Source organism: Lytechinus pictus, chromosome 7 (assembly GCF_037042905.1).
Source record: "Lytechinus pictus isolate F3 Inbred chromosome 7, Lp3.0, whole genome shotgun sequence".
Classification (NCBI taxonomy): domain Eukaryota; kingdom Metazoa; phylum Echinodermata; class Echinoidea; order Temnopleuroida; family Toxopneustidae; genus Lytechinus; species Lytechinus pictus.
The window spans coordinates 44,317,696-44,339,779 of NC_087251.1; the positions used below are offsets into that span (position 1 = coordinate 44,317,696).

At 36.2% G+C, this 22,084-nt stretch overlaps 1 protein-coding gene across 1 annotated transcript in view; it reads right to left on the minus strand.

Annotated features, from left to right (window-relative positions):
• LOC129264170 (son of sevenless homolog 2-like) overlaps positions 1-15,611 on the minus strand; it is a 47,143-nt gene extending 31,532 nt beyond the window's left edge. The window contains exons 1-5 of the mRNA XM_064102830.1: positions 15,358-15,611; positions 5,458-5,541; positions 3,702-3,782; positions 1,436-1,654; positions 402-545 (exon numbers count right to left, since the gene is read on the minus strand). Of these exons, the coding sequence (XP_063958900.1) occupies positions 402-545; positions 1,436-1,654; positions 3,702-3,782; positions 5,458-5,541; positions 15,358-15,531 (702 nt within the window). The 5' untranslated portion in view covers positions 15,532-15,611. The remainder of the gene's footprint in view (positions 1-401; positions 546-1,435; positions 1,655-3,701; positions 3,783-5,457; positions 5,542-15,357) is intronic.
• Between the last annotated feature and the right edge of the window lie 6,473 nt (positions 15,612-22,084).

Here is a 22,084-nt window from a genome sequence, read left to right on the forward strand (position 1 = left end):
ATTTAGAGGCACTAAAAACAGGAAGTACCATGGTGTGTACAAAGTATGAAAAATACTCATCACATTCACAATAAAAATTACAATTAGTCCTTTCAAAATAAACAGAAAAAAAAGAAAGAGAAAAATGGTATGTTTTAAGGGAAGATTCGAAGCCAGGATTACTGGAAGTATTTCTTACAGGAAGAGTGATGGCATTCTTAGTCTTGACAGCAAATCGTTTTTCAGCAGAGGAGAGTCTGCTGGTGTCAGTAATTAAACAAAATTTACGAGGGGGTGAGGGTTAATAAGCTGTACTGGTGTCAAATGATTAAGAATTTTGTAGCCCTAAGCAGCGTTTAAACCGCATATGTTGGAATAGAGGTGACCAGTGGATCTCCTTAAGCAGGGATGAAGCAACCTACCTCAGCCATCTCCTCAAAGCACTCTCCAATACCAAGGAATGAGTTACTATCATCCAGCATCTCCATGGCATCTTCCAGGAGACCCAAGAAAGATACCGTCAACTGATAGATGTCTAGGATGTTACCAAAGATGGCGTCCACGTCCTGCAATCGAGATTCGAGAGAAATGTATTCATTAATTCATCAATATGTGTTGGGATATAGTGCGCTATTCCCCACCCCCCCCCCCCAAAAAAAAAAAAATGAGCAAGTGCAGCAAGAATGCAAAATGGGCAGTATTAGAAACAAGATATACTGCGCTATTTCCCCCCCCCCCCCCACTGCAAAAAAAAATGGATTAAGTGCAGCAAGGGCTCAAGCTATTTTTTTTTCAAAATATATGAAAATAAATTGTCAGAGATTTAGCATGTAAAAAGTCTAAAGTCAGCTAGATATTCAGGGAAAATTCAATGAAGCTTTTGTTAAAAAATAATTATTTAAACCACAACATTGTATTTTTGTATACCCTTTTCCCCCTTACCATCCCATCATCTCACTGACTCTATAATGGATATAGCTCACTGGAAAAACATTGCCACAAGTACTATAACTGATCAGTTGAAACAGTAATGCCCATGTCTATGAAACCAGGGGCCATTTCATAAAGCTTCTCGTAAGTTGAGGGTGACTTTAAGAACGACTGGTGATCCTTTCTTGTGATAAATGGTATGTATACATCAAAATATTCATTGGCGATGGTTTAGCGTGAAAGAAAGGATCACCAGACGTCCTGGAAGTCGCTCGTAACTTATGAACAGCTTTATTAACGGCCCCCAATTTGAGACAGGAAGAAGTCACTAAAATGAAAAAAAAAATGTTTTTATTTCCTATGCTCAATCATGCTCCAGTTAAATTAGGTTCTTGAAAGCCTGTGTCATAATAAAAGAAAAGAAACCAATATATATATATTTATTCCTTTGTATGATGTACAATAATACATGAAGGAGATATTTTTTCTACTTGGAAACAATTAAAAATGTCACCAGTTTTATTACTTCTTCTATAAAGTGTTGTGGTGCATCAACGAATATCTTCCTGAAGACTTTGATGATGAGGTTGAGATCTCGGACATACTGAGTCTCCTCCATGATCAGGTCCTTGACGATCTCATCGTAAGTTAGCGTCCCCGTCCTGCTGTCTTGTTCATCTTCCAGACTCAGAGATGACATTGCAGTTGCGTCATCGTCATCCTGGCAGAACATCTCCATCAACACCTGTTGCATTCATAGAATAAAGAAACATCTTGAATAATACACATGTATATACATCATTCTGCTCATCTTTCAAACCATTATTGCTACTTATAATTATCATTAATAATAAGAATAATGTCATATTTTATCTAGGGTAGCCACTTCAGTTCTGAAAACTGTTCTCCCAGCGGTCCATGCTTCACATGATAATGTTTTTATTACCTTGGCTTTAGCACGGCTACCTTGATCGGGTGCTCGAACGTTCATGAAATTTTATTGCCATTGAAACTTTCCATCATCATCATTGCTAGCGCAGTCAATATCACCATCATGATCCCGTACATTCTCCTCCTCAAACACCACATTATTATCACATCCCACCATCATCCTAATGATTGCCATTGTCATAATTTTCATTATCATCGATTTCCACAACCATCATCAGTTTCATTGTCAAAGATTGTAAATAAAAGAAATATTGTACCTATTCCTTTCTTTTTTTTTCCCGATACTTGTCATCACCACCACCACTACCACCATCACCACCATCATCATCGTCATCGTCATCATCATCACCATCATCCTCATCATCATCTTCATCATCATCACATTATCATCATTATCGATATCATTGACATAGTTATCTTCATTCTCCTTTTAAATATTGTTACCATCATCATTGTCATCATCCTCTTCATCACCACCACCATCATCAATATCTTCATCATCATCACAAACACCACCACCACCATAATCATCAACATGATCATCATCATCGTGTCATCATCATCATCATCACCATCATCACCATCATCATCATCATCACCACCATCATCACCACCATCATCATCTTCTTTCTGCTTATGCAATATGTTTCCACTCTGATGTGGATAGAGCACCTACCAACATCTGACATTTGCTTAAAGGTCAATGTCTATGTATTCGTCTAATCCTCCTAAATACCAAGAGCTAGATTACCTTCATGATGGTGGATTATTTTTAATTACATAATAAATTGGTGATAATGTTTTTATTATTACCATTCAAATTTTGAAATTGAAAAACTAGTTAAAAAATATTGTGCCCTTTCCATCATTATCACTACTATGATTATCATTATTGGAGACATAAATAAGATTTTGTAATTTAAATGAAAAACTTGTTAAAAAAAATATTGGACCCTTCCCCTTCTTGTTTTTCTATTCATTTTCTCTAATCCACAACACCAACATCATCATCACCATTACTGTCATCATCACTAACATTATGATCATCATTGTCATTGTCATCATCATCATCATCATCATCATCATCACCATCATCATCATCCTCCTCTTCTTCATCATCACCATCATCATCATCATCATCATCACCATCATCAAAATCATCATCATCATCACCACCACCACTTTCATCATCATCCATCATCATCACCATCATCACCATCATCATCACCATCACCACTTTCATCATCATCATTATCATCACAACCACCACCATCATCACAACCACCACCACAAACATCATAATCATCTTTCTCTTTGAACAAAACATATAGCAAAGTATGTTTACATTATGGTACAGACAGCAACTCCCAACATGTAAAAGTCAATGTGCAAGTAACTCGTCTAATCCTCCTTTATACCAACGCTTGGATTATAATAATTGTGGTGATAGTAGACTTGTTTTCTTGTTGTTACCATGATGACAAGTGTATACCATTTGGTGATTTCAAAACAGACACATTTAAGACATTCTGCTATTGTGCTAAATTTGATGCTCTGAGATCACTACATCATTATGACTTTTGCAAATGGCTACAAACAGATAAATAAACGAAATGCATCTTGGGTATTCTTAAAATGATATATCCTTCCTTCTTTCTAGGGAAGTTATTAAAATCTCAATTATGAAAGTCTACTACGCTAAAAACAAGATACTGCACTGTAGTTGCAAAGTTTTCATGCTGACCAAAAAATAACAATAAACACTTTAAATTTCTTTGATATGTTAGAAATAGAAAAGCATTAATGTCTGTTGACTGAAGTCATAAAAGTATAAACCTTACCTTATCAGCACACATGGCAACTTTTATGTCTTGTAGACTGATATTGCCATGACAGATGTTCTTCACATAGTTGCCTGCCAACTATCAACAAGAAAAGAACAACAAAGATATAGTAATGTAACATATAAAGCACCAAGTCCACCATGAAAAGCAAATTTAAGAAAATAAATAGAGATGTTTTGAGCAAAATTTTAAAAGATGCAATGCATGCTTTGATGTTTTCAGGAAGACCATTCCACAAGAAAAAAACAGATGTTGATGAACAACTTTGGAGTAAATAATAATTGATAGAAAATTGTATTGGAGGGCTAGTCCATGAATGCGATGAAAAGCGAGCAGCAAAATATCTCACATTATCCAATGTTTGATAGGGAGCCAGTGCAGCAAATTCAAAGTAGGAATAATGTAGAGTGATATAATGTATTAATATTTATTATCTGCATTAACCCCCATTCTTAGGATACCGGAAACTTTAAATGTGACTTTTGGAAAAGACGCTATATAAATCTTATCTATTATTATTTTTAGTACACCATTATCAACAAATAAAGTGGTATTTCTTGAAGTGAAAAGTTTTTTTTTAGCACAATACACAATCAAGATTATAAAAATTGTAGTTAACATGTTATTTTCATTTACAACATGTTTTTATCTTTGAATTTCAGAACCTTGCATTGCAATTGCTGCTGTCAAGCAGACACTGAAATTACTGAGGAAATTTGTCCCATCATCACCAAAGTAAGAAATTAAATTCATCAATTCATCAATATGCATTGGGCATACTTGATACTTAGTACGTTTTCACAATTTCTATGACCCACTTGTTTCCATTAGCAGAAAAGCTGCAATAGCAAAAGAGAAATTAAATACACATTAATAAGAAAGTTTGACACTTGATCAATCAACTTTGCCATTTAATTAGCAACATTCTCAGAAATATTGAAGATTGAAAGAGAAAGGGAGAAATAACAGCCTCATTTTGAAATCCCCAGAGAGACCTTACTCCAAACTAGTATACATCGGACTATCCCTTAAGTAGTTGGAACCCCAGACTAGCAGGTCTCACCGTGATGCAAATTATGCGCTGTTCTTTGAAATGCACTCAACTACTTTTTATAAGGGCAATTATTCTTAACATCTTTGACATACAGCAATCCATTTTACATGCAGCACTCTACATTCTCACCTAATCATGCCTGCTAAGTTCCAGAAAATGAATGCACAGACATAGTGCCAAGCCACTGTTTCCAAGTACAAAGCTTTTGCAAGTGGGTTTAAGTGATTGGATAAGTTCACAACTTGCATCTGAATGAGTTCTTTTTTCTTTCCTTTTTTTGCGGAAGTATGTTTCTAAGAACCACTTTTTTTCTCAATCCAACGCTTGTTTTCAAAGTTGTCTATTTTGCCAAAACTTTACGAATTCAACACACAGTTTTTTTTTAAATTGGCTTATGAAGCTAAATTTCTTTTGAGGAGAAAATAGCACATACATGTTAGCTCAGCTATTCACCATTGCCTATCTATTTTCAACATTTGAATAACATCTTTTTTAATTTTATTTCATTTTTTTTTACTTTTCGCCACATATTTTGTTCATTACAAATGTTGGAAATGAAAAGTTTCTTTTTACGCTGTCATCAAATACCCAAAGAAAATACATGAGTCCCTCACAGACAAAATTCCTATGAAAAGTTCAAAACAGGCTCCATAACACATTGAAATACAAATCACATATCTAACCAGCATGATTACATACCTTGAGAATATCTGCTGCGATGTACTCCAGCACTGCCACTAGATAGAGAGAGACTTGCGAATCGACGCGATAGCCAAGTACCTCCTGGTTGAAGAGAAAAACAAGAGAAAAAACAAGTTGGCAGGTACATCTTGTTTACCCCATCAGAGTTTTCCACAATTAGTAGGCCTCTATAATCAGTCTGCAGCAGAAATGCATAGATCTGCAGCAGTTTGTAAGCTGACCTGGTTATAGTATATAGCACAAATAAGTATAACTATTTTTCCTCCTGAAAAAAACATGAAGAGTCCATGCAAGCACATGTGATGAAGAACATCAATCGATCCCGGCTGCTCTAAAAATCATATTAGAATTGAAATCTCTTATTTAATCGTTAGTTGGTTAACCAGGCGGGTGTTTCATAAAGCTGTTCGTAAGTTAAGAGCGACTTTAAAGGAGAATGAAACCCTTGAAACCAGCTGAATCCATATCAAAGAGAAAAATCAAAGAAACATATTGTTGAAAGTTTGAGGAAGATTGAATGAATAATAAGAAAGTTATGAGCATTCGAATATTGAGATCACTAGTGCCATGTAGATCCTCCCAACGGCAATGCGACCAAGATCTGTGATATCACACACGTACAACTCCCTCATTACTTTAGTACTTATTTCACTTATATTCTCACTTTTATAGAGTCTATCACAAGGTGAGGTGTTTTCTTTATGAGATGACAAGTACAGAGGTTTCACAACATTATATCATTGATGAATCGTTTGTCATATGATTAGAATGAGCAAAAAGAGATGTTTTGGGGTATATTTTCAGTGTCCAAATGGGAGAGTTGTACGTGTGTGACATCACAGATCTTAGTCGCATTGCCAATGGGAGGATCTCCATAGCATTAGTGATCTCGACATTCAAATGCTCATAACTCTTTTATTGCTAGTCCTATTTTACTCAAAGTTTTGTTGATCTTATTCTTTGATTTTGCTGCTTTCACAAAAGCTAACTTGCTCCAAGAGTTTCATTCTCCTTTAAGAACAACTGGTGATCCTTTCTTGTAGTAAATGGTACACACCATTGCATGATTAGCGATGATTCAGCGCGCAAGAAAGGATCACCAGTCGCTCTTAACTTACGAACAACTTTATGAAACGGCCCCCTGGAAGTGCTCAGGCAACAAATACATGTAGTCAGTGATTGCCACTGACTAATCTGATCTGAGCCAATCAGATGCAAGGATTTCAGTAGCTTATAAACAATAATCGGTGAAAATTACCAATTATTTGTTCCATGAAATCATCACCTGTCACTTGCATGAATCAACGTCATTGTCGTACAAATAATAATGATAACATCTTTCAACAAGTCCTAAATTAGAATTGCATCTTTGAAGAAAAAACAACCATTTATTTACAGCTTTGAATTATTTCATACATGTTCATATACCCCCAAAACTTCATAAATTCATGTGTCTGCTTTAAAAAAAAAATGCTTAATCATGTATATCATGCATGCATATTACATGGGACATCAGATTAGAAACTCAGACATCAAACTCAATTAATATCAGAAATTAAGTCTTAATCATGGCTGAAAAGGGAATGGAATTAATCCCGACAGAGGAGAGAAGAATTAAAAATTCATGGACGTATCGGGACTGCTCGCGCAGACGTCATTTGGGGGTATATTTAGCAGGGACCTTTGAGTGCCATACAGACTGCAAGCAGCAGATTTGTTAATCATTTACAAATTTTGCAGCTAAAGATAGCATCAGAGTATCAGCTCTACGTATCAAGGGCTTTACTCTGACAGCAGTCACTGATTTCAAAACAAAAAAAAATATGAAAAATGAAAAATAGCAAGAAAACATGTGGATCTCGGAACACTTTTCGATACCAGGGACCTGCCTGTTTTGGAGAGATTACAGACTTGGTGCAGTCAATGTTTGCCAAAGAAACTCAAGCATTTCTTCTTTCTTTTTAGGGTGAAAGTATTGACTGGTTTCATAATATCCAAGTCATAATAATGTGATAGTTTATATGCTTTGAATTGCTTTCTACAATTAGATATGAGGCCTAAAATACAAACTGAAAATGAAAATAAAAGTGAGCTAAGTATGTATTCATTGTTGCCATTCCAAGAATTTGAAATCTAATTTGGAGCAATATTTTTTATTCAATTTTTCAACAAGTTTAACGCCCAAATCAATCTCTACTGCATTTGACAATTCTCCATGGAGCATTAAAGGTATAAGACAGTAGTTGCAGCAAACAATTATTTCATGATAAAGTTTTTAAATCAAGTTTAATTGTCAAAATATTATCATACATCTAGATGTACATTAATGTAAACCTATCTTTGTAAAATCATGAAATCTTAGCTCAAAATCGATAATTCTGGTGATCACCAACACAGAAAAGCATACGTGGGACAGTGTATTAATATTGCTTTTAAAAATACCAAATATATGATTGAATTTTGTGCTTATTTTGCTAAACTCTCAGCGATTACGCATTTTCTTCCAGAGCTAGTTGGCACATATTTTTTATTCATGCATAGTAACACTTTGGTGGTAATTTCATTGGATTCTGTTCAACTCATTTTGAGATTGTTACGACCACTCGCACTTATCTTTAACTTCAAGACCGAGAAATGTAGATGAGCTGTTATGATGAACAAGTCCCGTCTTCAGGTTTTATTCAAATTTCATAATGAACAATTTATGATTGGGTTAAAAATCTGTCAAAATCTGCAGTTTACAAATTTTACATTTTGGTACATTTCTAAACAACACTTTAATATTGACCTGAAATGAACTATGCCATTGACTTCATGGCCTAGAAATGAAATCACATCCACATGATAGATTCTGCTCATATAGTTTCATGGTCCTCATGGAAGAGGAAAACTAGCATTTTTCATATTCAGGGTAGTGTCTTTCAAGGTTTAACATAGGTTTATTGGTCTGGAACCCTGACTTGGTCACCTCAATTTTACACCACAGACACATATGCCATTCAAAATAATGTCATAGCTTTTATCATCTCCAGATTGTTTAGAGGCAGTTTCCTAAAACTTGCTATAATAGCAAACTTGCAAAAACAGTTAAAAGCTACTAAAATGATTCCAGTCTGATTGGCTGATAGTATATTTTCTATATAAATTGTGTGTTTGTTCTTGTTACAATTCTTTGTGAAACAGGACCCTGATCCATATGAGCCAGGTCAGAAATAGCACAATAATTTGAAAAAAACTCTGGGTAGTAGAGACAGGTATAACCAGCCAGTCTACCAGGAATGTACAGTCATATTAATTTCAAAAGCCATATCTTCAGACAGGCATTGACTAGGCCTACCACTGCTCTTTCGGCTTTCTTCCTTTTCACACTCAATTTGCACCTTGATATGTCTTTTTATAGAAATGATTAACACCGATTTATCATAACTGATGAGTACACCTCAAGGTCGATATCATGATGATACCAGACCTGGATCAACCCCGGGTCTAATTTCATTACCAAAACCCAAGGATGCCTGCGATGCATGAGTATGGGATGGTGAAAGGGCTCTTTGGGATATCAAATGAAGCCCTCTCCCCCAGCCCCGGACATCTACATAGCCACGGCTAGTGACCCCTTCTGCATCATCCTCGCACCTCTGGACGAGAGCTGACATGATGTGTGGGGGCGGAATGAATGAACTCATCGTCCCAGTGATTCATCCAGCATGCACACATGCTCTCACTAGCTCCACGGAAAAGACAGTTCGAGCCACTACATAGAAGACCCCAATATAGCGATGATATCAGAGTTAAATAGAACACATCACGAGTCATACCATCCCTTTCCTGGAATATCTGGGCAATTCAAAACTGGGCATCATCATACGATGACTAACTTCACATTTAAACTGCAAATAGAAATTTTGAGTCAAAGTGACCTTTCAATATCACTTGTTTATGATAATAGCTTTTACATGTGCTTGCATGTAGAGAGCAAGCCGGACACGTTTATGTCTCGTCCATAAATTTCACAACCCGGATATGTCCTGAAAAGCAGAAATTTCCAAAAGCTGCCTGGGCATGATGTGACAAGTATTTATTTGGAGCCAGAAATACATGTGAAATACTGCGATTGGCAGAGGAATAAAAGCAAAGTTGTTCCCAAAACAACTATAAATTTGAATGATTTCTGGTCGAATCTAGCCAATTCCATCAGATTATCTGCGTTCATACACATGATTTGATTACAAGGGAGAAACTGCCCTTTTATGCCTAAAAATGTCAAGTTGTTCCCTTCCAAAATCTTAAAAAAAATATCAAACATGAGATGAATCAATAAATCACCAACTCTTGCTCTGTGCCATTCATATTTACTTGCATAATGAGCAAATCATCTACAGTGAATTCCTGAATATGTTACACAATTCCTTTTTGCTAGTCAAGTCAATCTCACAGTGAAGATTTAATACCATCAAGAAGAAAGAGAGGGATAGATGGAGGACGGAGGAGAGAGGGAATGAGAGAGTGAGTAGATGAGAAAGGGAGGGAGATAAAGAGGACAAAGATGAGGGACAGACGGAGATATAGAGGAGAAAGCAAGGGAAGATACAGAAGAGATAGAGAAAGCAAAACAGAGAGAGAGAGAGATAGAGGTAGATAGGAGTAGGACATGTGATGAGCAATCTTCTTATTATTACTACCAGCAAAGGGGTGAGAGGAGGATGGATGGAAAGGGAGACAGAGGATTGAGAGAAAGCAACAGAGAGAGAGAGATAGAGGCAAACTGGATGATATGTGACGAGCATTATAACATGTACTTCTCATTACTACTGGCCAAGGAGAAAGAGGGGGATAGATGGAAGATGAAGGATATCAAGGATGGAGAGAGAGCAAGAGAAAGATAGAGAAAGGGATAGAGGAAGACTGGATGATATGTGATGAGCAGTCTCCACGTTACTTCTGACGGAGAGAGAGATAGATAGAGGACAGAGGAGATACAGAGAAAGAAAGACAGAGGATGATAGAGGCAGACTGGATGATATGTGATGAGCTGTCTCCACGTTACTTCTGACGTAGGAGAGAGAGATAGATAAATGGAGGGCAGAGGAGATACAGAGAAAGAAAGACAGAGGGAGATTGAGGAAGACTGGATGATATATGATGAGCAGTCTCCACGTTACTTCTGACGTAGGAGAGAGAGATAGATAAATGGAGGGCAGAGGAGATACAGAGAGAGAAAGACAGAGGGAGATAGAAGCAGACTGGATATGTGATGAGCAGTCTCCACATTACTTCTGACGTAGGAGAGAGAGAGGGAGAGACAGATGGAGGGCAGAGGAGATACAGAGAAAGAAAGAAAGAGGGAGACTGGATAATATGTGATGAGCAGTCTCCACGTTACTTCTGATGTAGGAGAGAGAGAGAGAGATGGAGGGCAGAGGAGATACAGAGAAAGAAAGACAGGGAGACTGGATGATATGTGATGAGCAGTCTCCATGTTACTTCTGACATAGGAGAGAGAGATAGATAAATGGAGGGCAGAGGAGATACATAGAAAGAAAGACAGAGGGAGACTGGATGATACATGTATGTGATGAGCAGTCTCCATGTTACTTCTGACGTAGGAGAGAGAGAGAGAGAGAGATGGAGGGCAGAGGAGATACAGAGAAAGAACGAGATAGAGGCAGACTGGATGATATGTGATGAGCAATCTTCTTCTTCTCATTACTACTGGCACACATCCAATATCTTGCATACTACATGTAAATGTGTAGCATGTATGTATGTATGGGATGATGAAGCCGCGACGGCAATAGATTGATTGGAGTGAGATTCACTCCCAGGGATGCTGCCCGGAGCCAGGGGCTAGTTTCAGTTTCTTTCCCAGAAACCATAGTAAAATCCCTAAACAAAGAAAACGACACTCAAATTTCATGCGAAAGGGCAGGAGGGGACGCACTTGTAGTATGGCAGGCTCGCTGGTCGAGAGACAGCAGAATATCAAACTGCTTGCTTGTGCTAGATCTCGCCTCAGTGGTGTATCAGTTGTGAATGAAGTGAGTTTTAGTGGGTACAGGTGGTTTAAGGTTTTATAGAAAAGTTCTACAAGGGGCTTCACTCTGACTATTGGTTTGTTATATTATGAGAGCAGGAAAATAATGATCAAAATAATAAAATTACAAACTGCCAATGGCGGCATAAATACAAAGTTTAATCCCAGAATCATGAACATTAATTGCCATCAGTTAATGTCTGCAAAGAGGAATTACAAATTTATTGCCAATATTCTTACCCTATTCAAAGAGGAAAATTAGCTTTGACCTAAATATATACATGAAAAACAAGAGTCAAACATATTTCATTGGAACCATTGCCATGATATTCAATTTCTAAGCAAACTTTGGGCCATGAAATGTATAGATGAAAAAATCACAATCAATTTGTAAAATCAAAAAATACAAAATTATATATACTACTTTGTATGATAATGGTAATTCTAGCAGAAATAACTCAAAGAGCAGCTTTTTGATTTGGTTGGGTATCATTTTCAATCCTGATGAAATGAAAATGTGCAAAAACAAAATTGTGTTTTATGAACAAAATTAATCATCAACAAAACCAAAACGTTCTTTAAATGCAACTCCATCTTTCATATCTCTTGAATGGACTAAGGTATTTAATACTCTCAAGGAAATGAAGAACAGAAATTAATTCAAATTGATTTCACAAACGCTCTGATATGGAAAAAAGGTAGTTACACTGTCAGCCACAACACTGTTCTCCAAGAAGGCGAGAGTACAATTCAAACATTTGGTAAGAAAGGGAAAACCCCTACATTTCTCTCCAATCTAGTAGCTGCCCTGGAATTTCTCTAATTACGTATTCTACATTCTGGTCAGCAAAACATTCTGCTCATTTTTGTGCTATTGATACAGATTATGTAACATTGTAGATAATGCTACAACAGAATTCATAACAAAATATGTATTACAAAGGTTAGAGAGATCAATTTATCTAGTTAATCTATTTCAAACACCCTTCTAACTGTTCTAAGCTTAGATTAGAAAAGCTTTCTTAAAGACCTGGGGGGTGTTTCACAAAGACAAAGATTTAAGTATGACTTAAATCGCTAACGCGTATCTGAAATGCAACGCGCAATGTAATTGATCAATATGCAGTAGTGCACGTCCTCTTCGCATGATCTGACCAATGCGGTCATGCCTTTTCAAATGCCGCAACTAGGCATTTAAGTGCGACTCTAAGTCATACTTAAATCTTTGTGAAACACCCCCTGGGGGCATTTCATGAAACAAATAGTGATTTTTACTAACTATTGTTATAAGCTACTATAAACCTTTCTATCTGATTGGCTGAAAGCAAAGTAATCGACAAAAATCACAGAAAAAACTTTTCATGAATGTTCCCAGCATAATTACAATCAAGTAGGTAATGTTCCTATCGAGATGCAGAGCAAAGTACATTTAACAATTTTCTTCTTTCAGAATAAAAATGAATTTGTTATTAGTGCAGAACTTTGACCCATTAAAAAAAAATTCATGCTCGATCATTTATTCTTATCACGGTGGGGGAAATGATATGTGCAAAATTGTGCATATACTTTAATCTGGGGGTACAAAAATAAGTCAGTTATAATACTTAGACCCATGCCACAACCCCACATGGACTTTAATTATAAAGGAATTTTACCACAAATGTTCATCTTATTAACAGTGAGCACATAATGTGGGGTTTAGGAGAGTAAGAAAGGAAGAAGTGAAGCAATGTGATGATTCATCAAGTTTTTTAAAGAGAAAGACGATGTCTTGAACATGTAGGAAGATTTGTCCTTTCCTTATATTTCTGAAAAATTATCATGCTACCCCATTATATCATTACATGGAGCCAACAATATGACATACTGAATCCACATTAATATTTTCTGAAAATATACATTTACTGAAAAATATCAATTTCATATTGATAATCTTTATAATTTACTCTTTATTTCATAGAGTAATTTCATTCCTTTTTAGTCATTACAATATACAAACACAAACCTCCCCAATTAATAACCAAGGTTAAGAAAAAATGTTTCCAGGAAATTCAGACATTCCAAAACAAGCAGTGAATTTTTAGCTTTGCAAAATACCTGGAGCGTAGCATGCAATTATTGCAGGATATTTTCTCAATACAAACGATGTGTCTGTCCTCGCAAGTGCAAATACATGCAAATGTACTTCTCTTTATTAATAATCTCTTCTGCAAATATGAAAGATTACTTAACTCTAAATATTTTTATTAATATTATTCTTAATCATTCTACATGTTTGACTACTGTCTAGACAAGGGTTTATGCTTTTTTTTTAATATCTCTATTAAAAAAGTTGAATATTGGTTTTGGGGTGGAGGTTGAAACAAACAGGTAAAATATAACTGAAAATTAATAAGCAAATGGACAATCCATTCTCAAGTTGTTCAGTTGACAATTAAAAATGCTCCATAAGCAGGCCCTCACACCTCAGCAATCTTTAGGAAATAGAATAACTTATTAAATAGAAATGTACAAATATCAGCATGGTTACTATGATACAAGTTCTGAGATTTTTCTGTCTGAGAAATGGTGGTAAATCACATGGTCATTCCTTAAAGCTGGTTTTTCTTTTCTAACCAAGTGATAGATGAGTGGAACAGTCTCCCAGAAGATGTAGTTACTGCTTGTTCAGTGATTGCATTTAATAGACTGGATAAGCATTGGGAGAAGATTGCCTATGATTTTGAGTCATTGTTGTGTGTTTTTCATGGAATTTTTTGCTGTCTACAATACCCCTGCCACCCCCCCCCCCTGCCAACACAAGTAGTGCATCTAATTTTGTCTGAAGGAGAGCAGCAATAGACATCCTACTTCGATCGTTGAACGGGCTTAGTCCTACAACATCGTTGGAGTGAACTAAACTAGTCTACAGTATATGGTGAATAAATCTTTACTTTCAAATACATACTTGTATGAATTATTTTTGTGGGGCAGCTAAACATTCACTGATACATTTCTAATTTATGAGCAATTTACTGAAAAATTAAAACAATTACAAAAAATTAATACATGAGGTATATCTGCAAGAAGTATTTGTGCGAAATTCTTTACCAAAAAAAAAGAGCGAACCCTGTTATCAGCAACCAAAATGAAGACAATTGAATTCAGATCAGTGATGCAACATAACATGAGAGCTCCCCACAAAGGAAGCCCCTGACTAGCAAATTTGGTTTGATAATTTTTGATTACCTACAAATAAAATTAATAACTTCCTAATCTTTTATCGAATTATGCTCACATTCTGTTTCTCCTATTGTCTGATTTATCACAGGCAGCATGATACTAAGAGAGACTTCCCTCAAATTAAAAGTGATAAAGTCTGCTTGCTACTTGAATTATAGTAGGCAGACCTCATACGGACGGACGGACGTACAGTAATCTTCAGAATCAGCATTAATACTTCTTACCACACTGGAGTAAGAACAGGTGCACAAAAATACTTTCTGAAGAAATTGACCCACCCCAAATATATACATGAATATATTAATGTATATATTTTTCAAACTAGTGCTATCTTCTATGACATAGCTACAACAATTTCAATGGAAGGGATTCAAAGTGAAAGAAAAATGGAAGACAATTGAAAATGTATTTTTGTTAATCATCATTATACATATTTGATTTCAAGGAATATCCCTAACAATTCAATCACTCCTCGGTAGTGTTTCCTGAAGCAAATAGTCAAGAATTTTCACTGACTAATTTGTTCGAAGCCAATCAGATGCAAGGATTTCAGTAGCTTTTAACAATTTAAGTGAAAATCACTAACTCTTTGTTTCATGAAATGCTCCTTTGGGTATATCTGCACGAAAACCCAAACTCACCTTCAAGAGCTGGTGGATCTTATCCACCGGGAGGACAAGGGGTGCCTTCTTGCGCCCCTTCTCCAGAGCCAGCCGGGCGTCGTTGATGGCCCACTGGTCGATGGGGCGAGGGAAGGTCTTCTGGACCCTGTCCTCGATGTCGTGGACGTTGTGGGGCTGGACGCTGCACAGCATGTTGAGGAGGCAGATGATGAGGCTTTCGATGTATTCCAGGGAGTCCTCATCGGCCTGCAGAGTGGAGTGGACCTGCTGCTGCACCTGTACAGAGGGTGGGAGGAGACAGCGGAAGAGAGATTATTTTATTTATTATTTTATTTTTTTTACCGTGGTCACCCTTTCAGTTATGAAAAGTGCTAAACAGTCCCTTTATCACAAAGTAAAACACGTCAAACATCAATTCGTTAAGTACACTAATAACAAAAAATTAACGAAGCATAATACTGAAATGAGAGAAATGAAGACTTAAATACTATTTAACAAATATTCTATGTGGGGGTAATCAAATTGCAATAATTTGAAACAAATTAAGTAGATTTAACTAGTGGAACGCCTCTGGCAGTCTCGCCTGCATTACACGTTTTGATATAGCAGCAGTGCTGACTTTAAAAACAGCTATTGAATAATTATTCAAAAAAAAAACATTCATATGATAATAAAACATTATGTCCATTGACCCAAAATGGCCTTGTGACCTGAAACGTGCACAGGATACTCTGGGATACATGGTTGCTCTTATTTCAAAGTTTCATGAACTAGATCCATAAACTTTTAAAGTTACAATGACAATTCCACAAATACCCCAAATATAACCAAAGTTTGTTGACCCTAATTGACCTTTAACCTTGGCCATGTGACCTGAAACCTGCACAGGACCTTTAGGGATACTTGATTACCCTTATGTCCAAGTTTCAATAACTAGGTCCATATACTTTCTAAGTTACGATGACATGGTTAAGATTCCAATGTTGACCAACGCCGCCACCGCCATCGGAAAAGCGGCGCCTATAGTCTCACTCTGCTATACAGGCGAGACAAAAATCACGATTGAAAGTGAGAGAGATGGGGAGAGGGTGTGCTGTTAACTGAATTCTAAGACTAGAGCATGAACTTTTTTTCTTAACCATAAATTTCCTACATGAATTTAAACAATACCAGCAATGAACGTAATTTCTAGCTATTTGTTGTTAATGTACAATTTAAAAAAAACCATGAAATGTGGAGGTACCATACATGACTTCATGTATAAATCAAATAAATAATAGTGTTCTATAGCATTCACCTGCCAATCCATTTCGAAATCATTTTATGACAATACCACACCATGGAATTAATAACAATAAAGAGTACTGGGGCCCGTCTTACAAAGAGTTGTGATTGATCCGATCAACCGTAACTATGGAAAGCCAGCAAAGTCAACATATAAAATGCATGTTTGTTCAAAAAAAATTCTAGTAATGAATGTATATTCGTAAATTGATTGATTTCTTGACAATTTGGTGTGTTCTCCCTTGTTTAAAAAGGACATTTTGCAAATTTCCTGTAGAAAAAATTATGACACTGGTGGATTTCCATAAAGTTACGATTGATTGGATCAATCACAACTCTTTTTTTGGAGGGGGCCCTGGCATTACAACCAAATACAAAGCCAAATTCAGTTTGACTACATTTGAGTGACTTTACATTTGCATAGCAATTTAATATCAATAACCAATGAAAATCATCGATTGTTTGGGTCACATACATATAAAAGCAAATGGTTGTAACTATTGCATAATGTAATTTTTAGGATTTGAGACAAATTAATATACTATGTATTTAATATTCATAGACCTAGTTTACATACATACAAGAGAACTTTTGCTGAGCTAGCATCATGATCATTTTTAGATGGTGCATGCGATCTACAAATCTTCATTATTATTAATATCATCATTAATTGATGGCCATAATTTCTTACTTTTATTTTAGTATTCATACAAATTCTTGCAAATTGCAATATTGCACATTTTTCATGACATCAGACACACAGCATATATACATACATGTACATAACAAAAAAAATATTGGACGAGCCTTGTAAATAATCTTCAATAACAAGATTCCATGCATATTTTCACAGTTCTCTAAACTTGAGCTTGAATCCAATTACCGGTAATACAAATATTTGGGCAAAATCAAATGTAACAATTGATGTGAATGACAATTTAGACTCTTTGTTGAAAGAGCATAAAGACATTCTAGTCGAGAACTAGTCTACAAATGTAGACCCACATCTGCAGTGTGTGTACCACAGCTGATTCAAGGAGTCTGCATAGCAGACTAGGTCTACTGTGGCTGCAGATGGCTCACTTTGCTCGTCCTTTCAGGCTGGTTTGCGAAGCAAACCAGCAGCAGCGCGCTTCGCGCACTGAGATCCCACCTCACGAGCCATTCAGAGTCTGCATAGCAGACTAGTCGAGAACAGGGACTCCCTTCACACTAGTAGAGTAGTGTACTTTATAGAATATCAAGAAGTTTAGAGTAATGTACAGTAAATATGCAAGTAAAATATTGAAAATAGTAGTAGAAATCTAGGTAAAATAAATAGATGTGATGTGATGATGACCAATGAGTCATAATGGTACTTTATCAGTCAGAGCTTGCTCAATTTAAGGATTCTACCAGGGGAGTGTTTCATGAAACAAAGTCATGTTCACTTACAACTGCTATAAGCTACTGAAATCCTTGCATCTGATTGGTTCAGAACATATAGTCAGTGGATATTGGCATTTTGTACTCCTTGAGATGGCAATGTATTGAACATCCTAAATATTTACTGAAACATCCTGCTGCTACATGTAGTTAACTCTTGATTGCAAACAGAGATGAAGCCCAAGAAATATATGGTTTCCAGTTTCTTCATTTAAAAAACAATCTTGATGTTGTTTATTAATTGCTGGGCCAGAAATAGCAGGGTAATTTGAAAATTTTGACTGGTGAAGCCTTAGGTGGTTTCAGACTGCCTCGAAGTTCGCCAGTTCCAGGTATTCTCTGATCGGGAAATTTACCCCGATCAGAAAATACCAGGTATTTTGGCGGTGTGAAAGCAAACTACGCGTAATATCCCCGAAAGAAAATACCCGATAAATAGTAGGTACTTGGCGAAATTACGAGAACTTTCGCGGGGATTTTTCCAAGGTCGTGGGTATTTTGGCGGTCTGAAAGCAAATTACGGGAACTTTTAGCCCAGCATGTCGTTGGGTGCGGCGCCGTGCATGGGTTGCTGCTGGGCTAGTGATTTTGAATTTTGCGCCTTGCTGCTTATCAGACCATACTGCGCATGCTCGTAACTTCAGGAACTTATCCTGAAGGGTATGTTTCAGGGCGGTGTGAATGCAGGAATAATTAATGGGTATTTTTCAGCCTAAAAAAGTTCTCGTAATTTAACGGGGATTCTTGTGATTGAGGCGGTTTGAAACCACCTCTTGTGACCATATTCATTGCCTTAAAAAGTCCACCCACTGATTACTTCACCAAGAGAGTTATGATACATGTATGCCTAGTAGAAAGCCCTGGTAATCCAGGCAATGAATTCATTTGAAACGGCAAGGACATCCACAAGTTTCACAAGGCCATGGTCATTCTCGGAATCGAATAGGGCAGTGCCACAGTCACACCGGTGAAACCGACTCCGCATTGACCGAAGCCATTGCATGCATCCCTAATAGCAAGTCATCTGTCAGTTTGGGGTGGTTTCATCATGTGAATGTGCCATTAGCTTGTGCATGTAGTAGGAGGTAAAGGACAGGGCCCTGTTTCATAAAACTTGTAACACAAATAACAAATTTGCAATAACAGTTTCAAGCTACCGAAATCGATCAATCTGATTGGCAGATAGTAAACTTGTTAAGGAAGTTGTACATTTGTTATTTAATATAACTTGTCTTTATGAAACGGGACACAGGAGTAGTTTCACTTATTCTGAGCAGGCCAGAAGACTAGTTCCTGTTGCAATATGGAAATATTTAGGTCGTTTCCTCCTGGTTTATGGGACCTGGTTTTCGTTGCAAAAGGTGAAAACTTTCTTGTTATGGTAACTTTGCCATAAGTGGTATCTACCATTGGAAACACTGATTTTTTTTATTGGATGCCAAGTCCCGTTTCCATGGTAAAAACCATCACAGTAAATGTAACTTTGTTTAAAGCAGGGCCCTGGACCTTACTCCAATGAGGAAGATCTCAGACGATTTTATTCTACATTGTAGATGTGTAATACTCGTTAACTTTCTATCGAGCATTGGTAGTCACTGAATGACTTAAATCTTTGCTCACTCTTACCAATATGTATGTAAGCCTATTGGAAAACTGGTTGAATTTCAAGCGTGCATGTCTAGCCACAAACTATAGCATTTCGTCATACAATGTCCTAATTCTGTGCATGCGCTTGTCGCATTGCCCAGTTACTAAAACGAGTCATTACGCAATTAATTCATACAGTGGTTTGTACGAATGGTGTGAAAGCGCTGATAGTACCAGTCTGCGAAGCCTCCGTTGCGTGCTCGTTCTTTTACCAGTCTCCTACCCTACAGGTATAAACCATTGTTTATTGTTGATCCAGCGATCATAAATCATTACACACAATCATTTCTGTCTGCCTTTGCTCAAAGGCTTGGTGGGATTAGAGGAGTCCAAACTATCAATTATATCATTCAAGTATTCTACCCCCTTTGCCATCACCCAAACAGAAACTAGGCCAAGTTGCAACAAGCATTATCATGAGAGTTCTATCATATTGTCTACAACACTGGTATACGGCCTGTCTGTTTTTAAAGGTAATGGTAATATGTCCTTACTGCATGCTCTACACACATGTACTACATATGATCACATGATGCTAATAATATCACATGTTTGGTTATCGGTCGAAGAATTGGGTCCAGCCAAAATATGCTTTAGGTTTAAGTGCTGTTGTACATGTATACCAAACCTTTCTTCTGAAACTATCTTTCACAAGATATGGGTCTGTTTTGGCAGAATTAGGGTTATAATATATGTATCATACAATAGCGTAATACAGATTTTCTGTTGTCATACATGTCACTGATTTTACCACAATCAAGCAAAATGACCAAGTGTTTATTATGAATAAACAAAGGAAGCAAATATATATATATATATATATATATATATTACTTTTAGGTATTTCCCAGGTATTTCCAAGTATTCCTGGATATTTCTTCATATATTGTATTTCCTCAGTATGGTAATTTTCCAGTACAGCCAAGTGCCATCTTTCTTCATTATTCACAATAGGCTATAATAAATATTTGTTTATATTCTAAACTCCCAATCAATTCATTGTATATTCATTGCCTACTACATCACTTTTGTTATCATTTTCATGTCAACTTTGGAATGAAATTGATTTATATATTTACCATTATAATCATTCATTATATAACTATTATAGTTGTTATGATTATCACTAGTATCACCCCCACCCTCATTAATAAAATAATCATCACAATCTTTTATGACATCTGGGTGAATTCCAATTCATCTTTCAGATTGTTATCCAAAAACAAAAAAAGAGTAACCCATATTTGTTAAGGTCAGGTGGGAGCCAATGGGTGAATAATAAGTGAATTTCTAATGACCTGTCTCCTACACTTTGTCTGGTGATATGGTGAGGAGAGCTCGTGTCTACCTTGGGTCTATAAGCCTACGATACCCTGGATCGGCTGGTCAGTAGACAGACAAACCTGTTTCTATTCTCGGCTGTTTTGCTGTCTGCCGCTTCCCTGGGAGAAGTCACCCAGACTGATTTCATTACCCATCACTTCACAACACAAACTGAATCCACAAGAAAACATCTCTGGCTATTGGGGTGTCTTTTTTTCCCTCAAATATTCTGGTTTTAAAATGTGGGTGAACAAAAGATGGCTTTAAAAATAAAGCACCAATTATATCATATGATATTTAAAAGCTTTAAAAAAGCTGATTACAGACCCCCCCCCCCCAAAAAAAATGAATAAAAATAAATAAATATTGTGTTTATGGGTTTGAATAATAAATAAGAAATTGCATGATTGCAGAATAGAGAATACACTTGCTTATGTACACAATTAATAAATAAATACTTAAAGGGATACTACGAGCTGAAGATACTTATATCTAAATAAATAGAGTAAAATTCACAGAGCAAAATGCTGAAAATTTCATCAAAATTGGATAACAAATAACAAAATTATTGAATTTCAACGTTTAGCACTACTGTATTTTGGGAAAAGTTATATGCACATCATCATAAATATTGATAAGGTGGGCTGATGATGTCAAATCCCACTTTCCTTTTTCTTATGTTATTACATGAAAACATAATTGTTTCATTTTTTCATAAATGTGTAAATGATGTGTCTCCATTATGATGAAATAAGTTGCAGCAATAAATAACTAATGCCCTTAATCAATTGTCAATCCAATAGTTTTGTTCTTGGTAGAAAAATATTGAATAAACCTAATTTCATGTAATTAAAATATTGAATAAACCTAATTTCATATAATAAAGTACAAAAGAACAAGTGGGGATGTGACAACATCAGCCCACCTAATGAATATTCATGAAGACACGCCTAGAACTGTTTCACTAGAATAATGCAAATCTTTAAAATTCAATATTTTCGTTATTTTCTATCTGATTTTGATCAAATTTTAAGCATTTTGTTCTGTGAATTTTACTCTATTTATT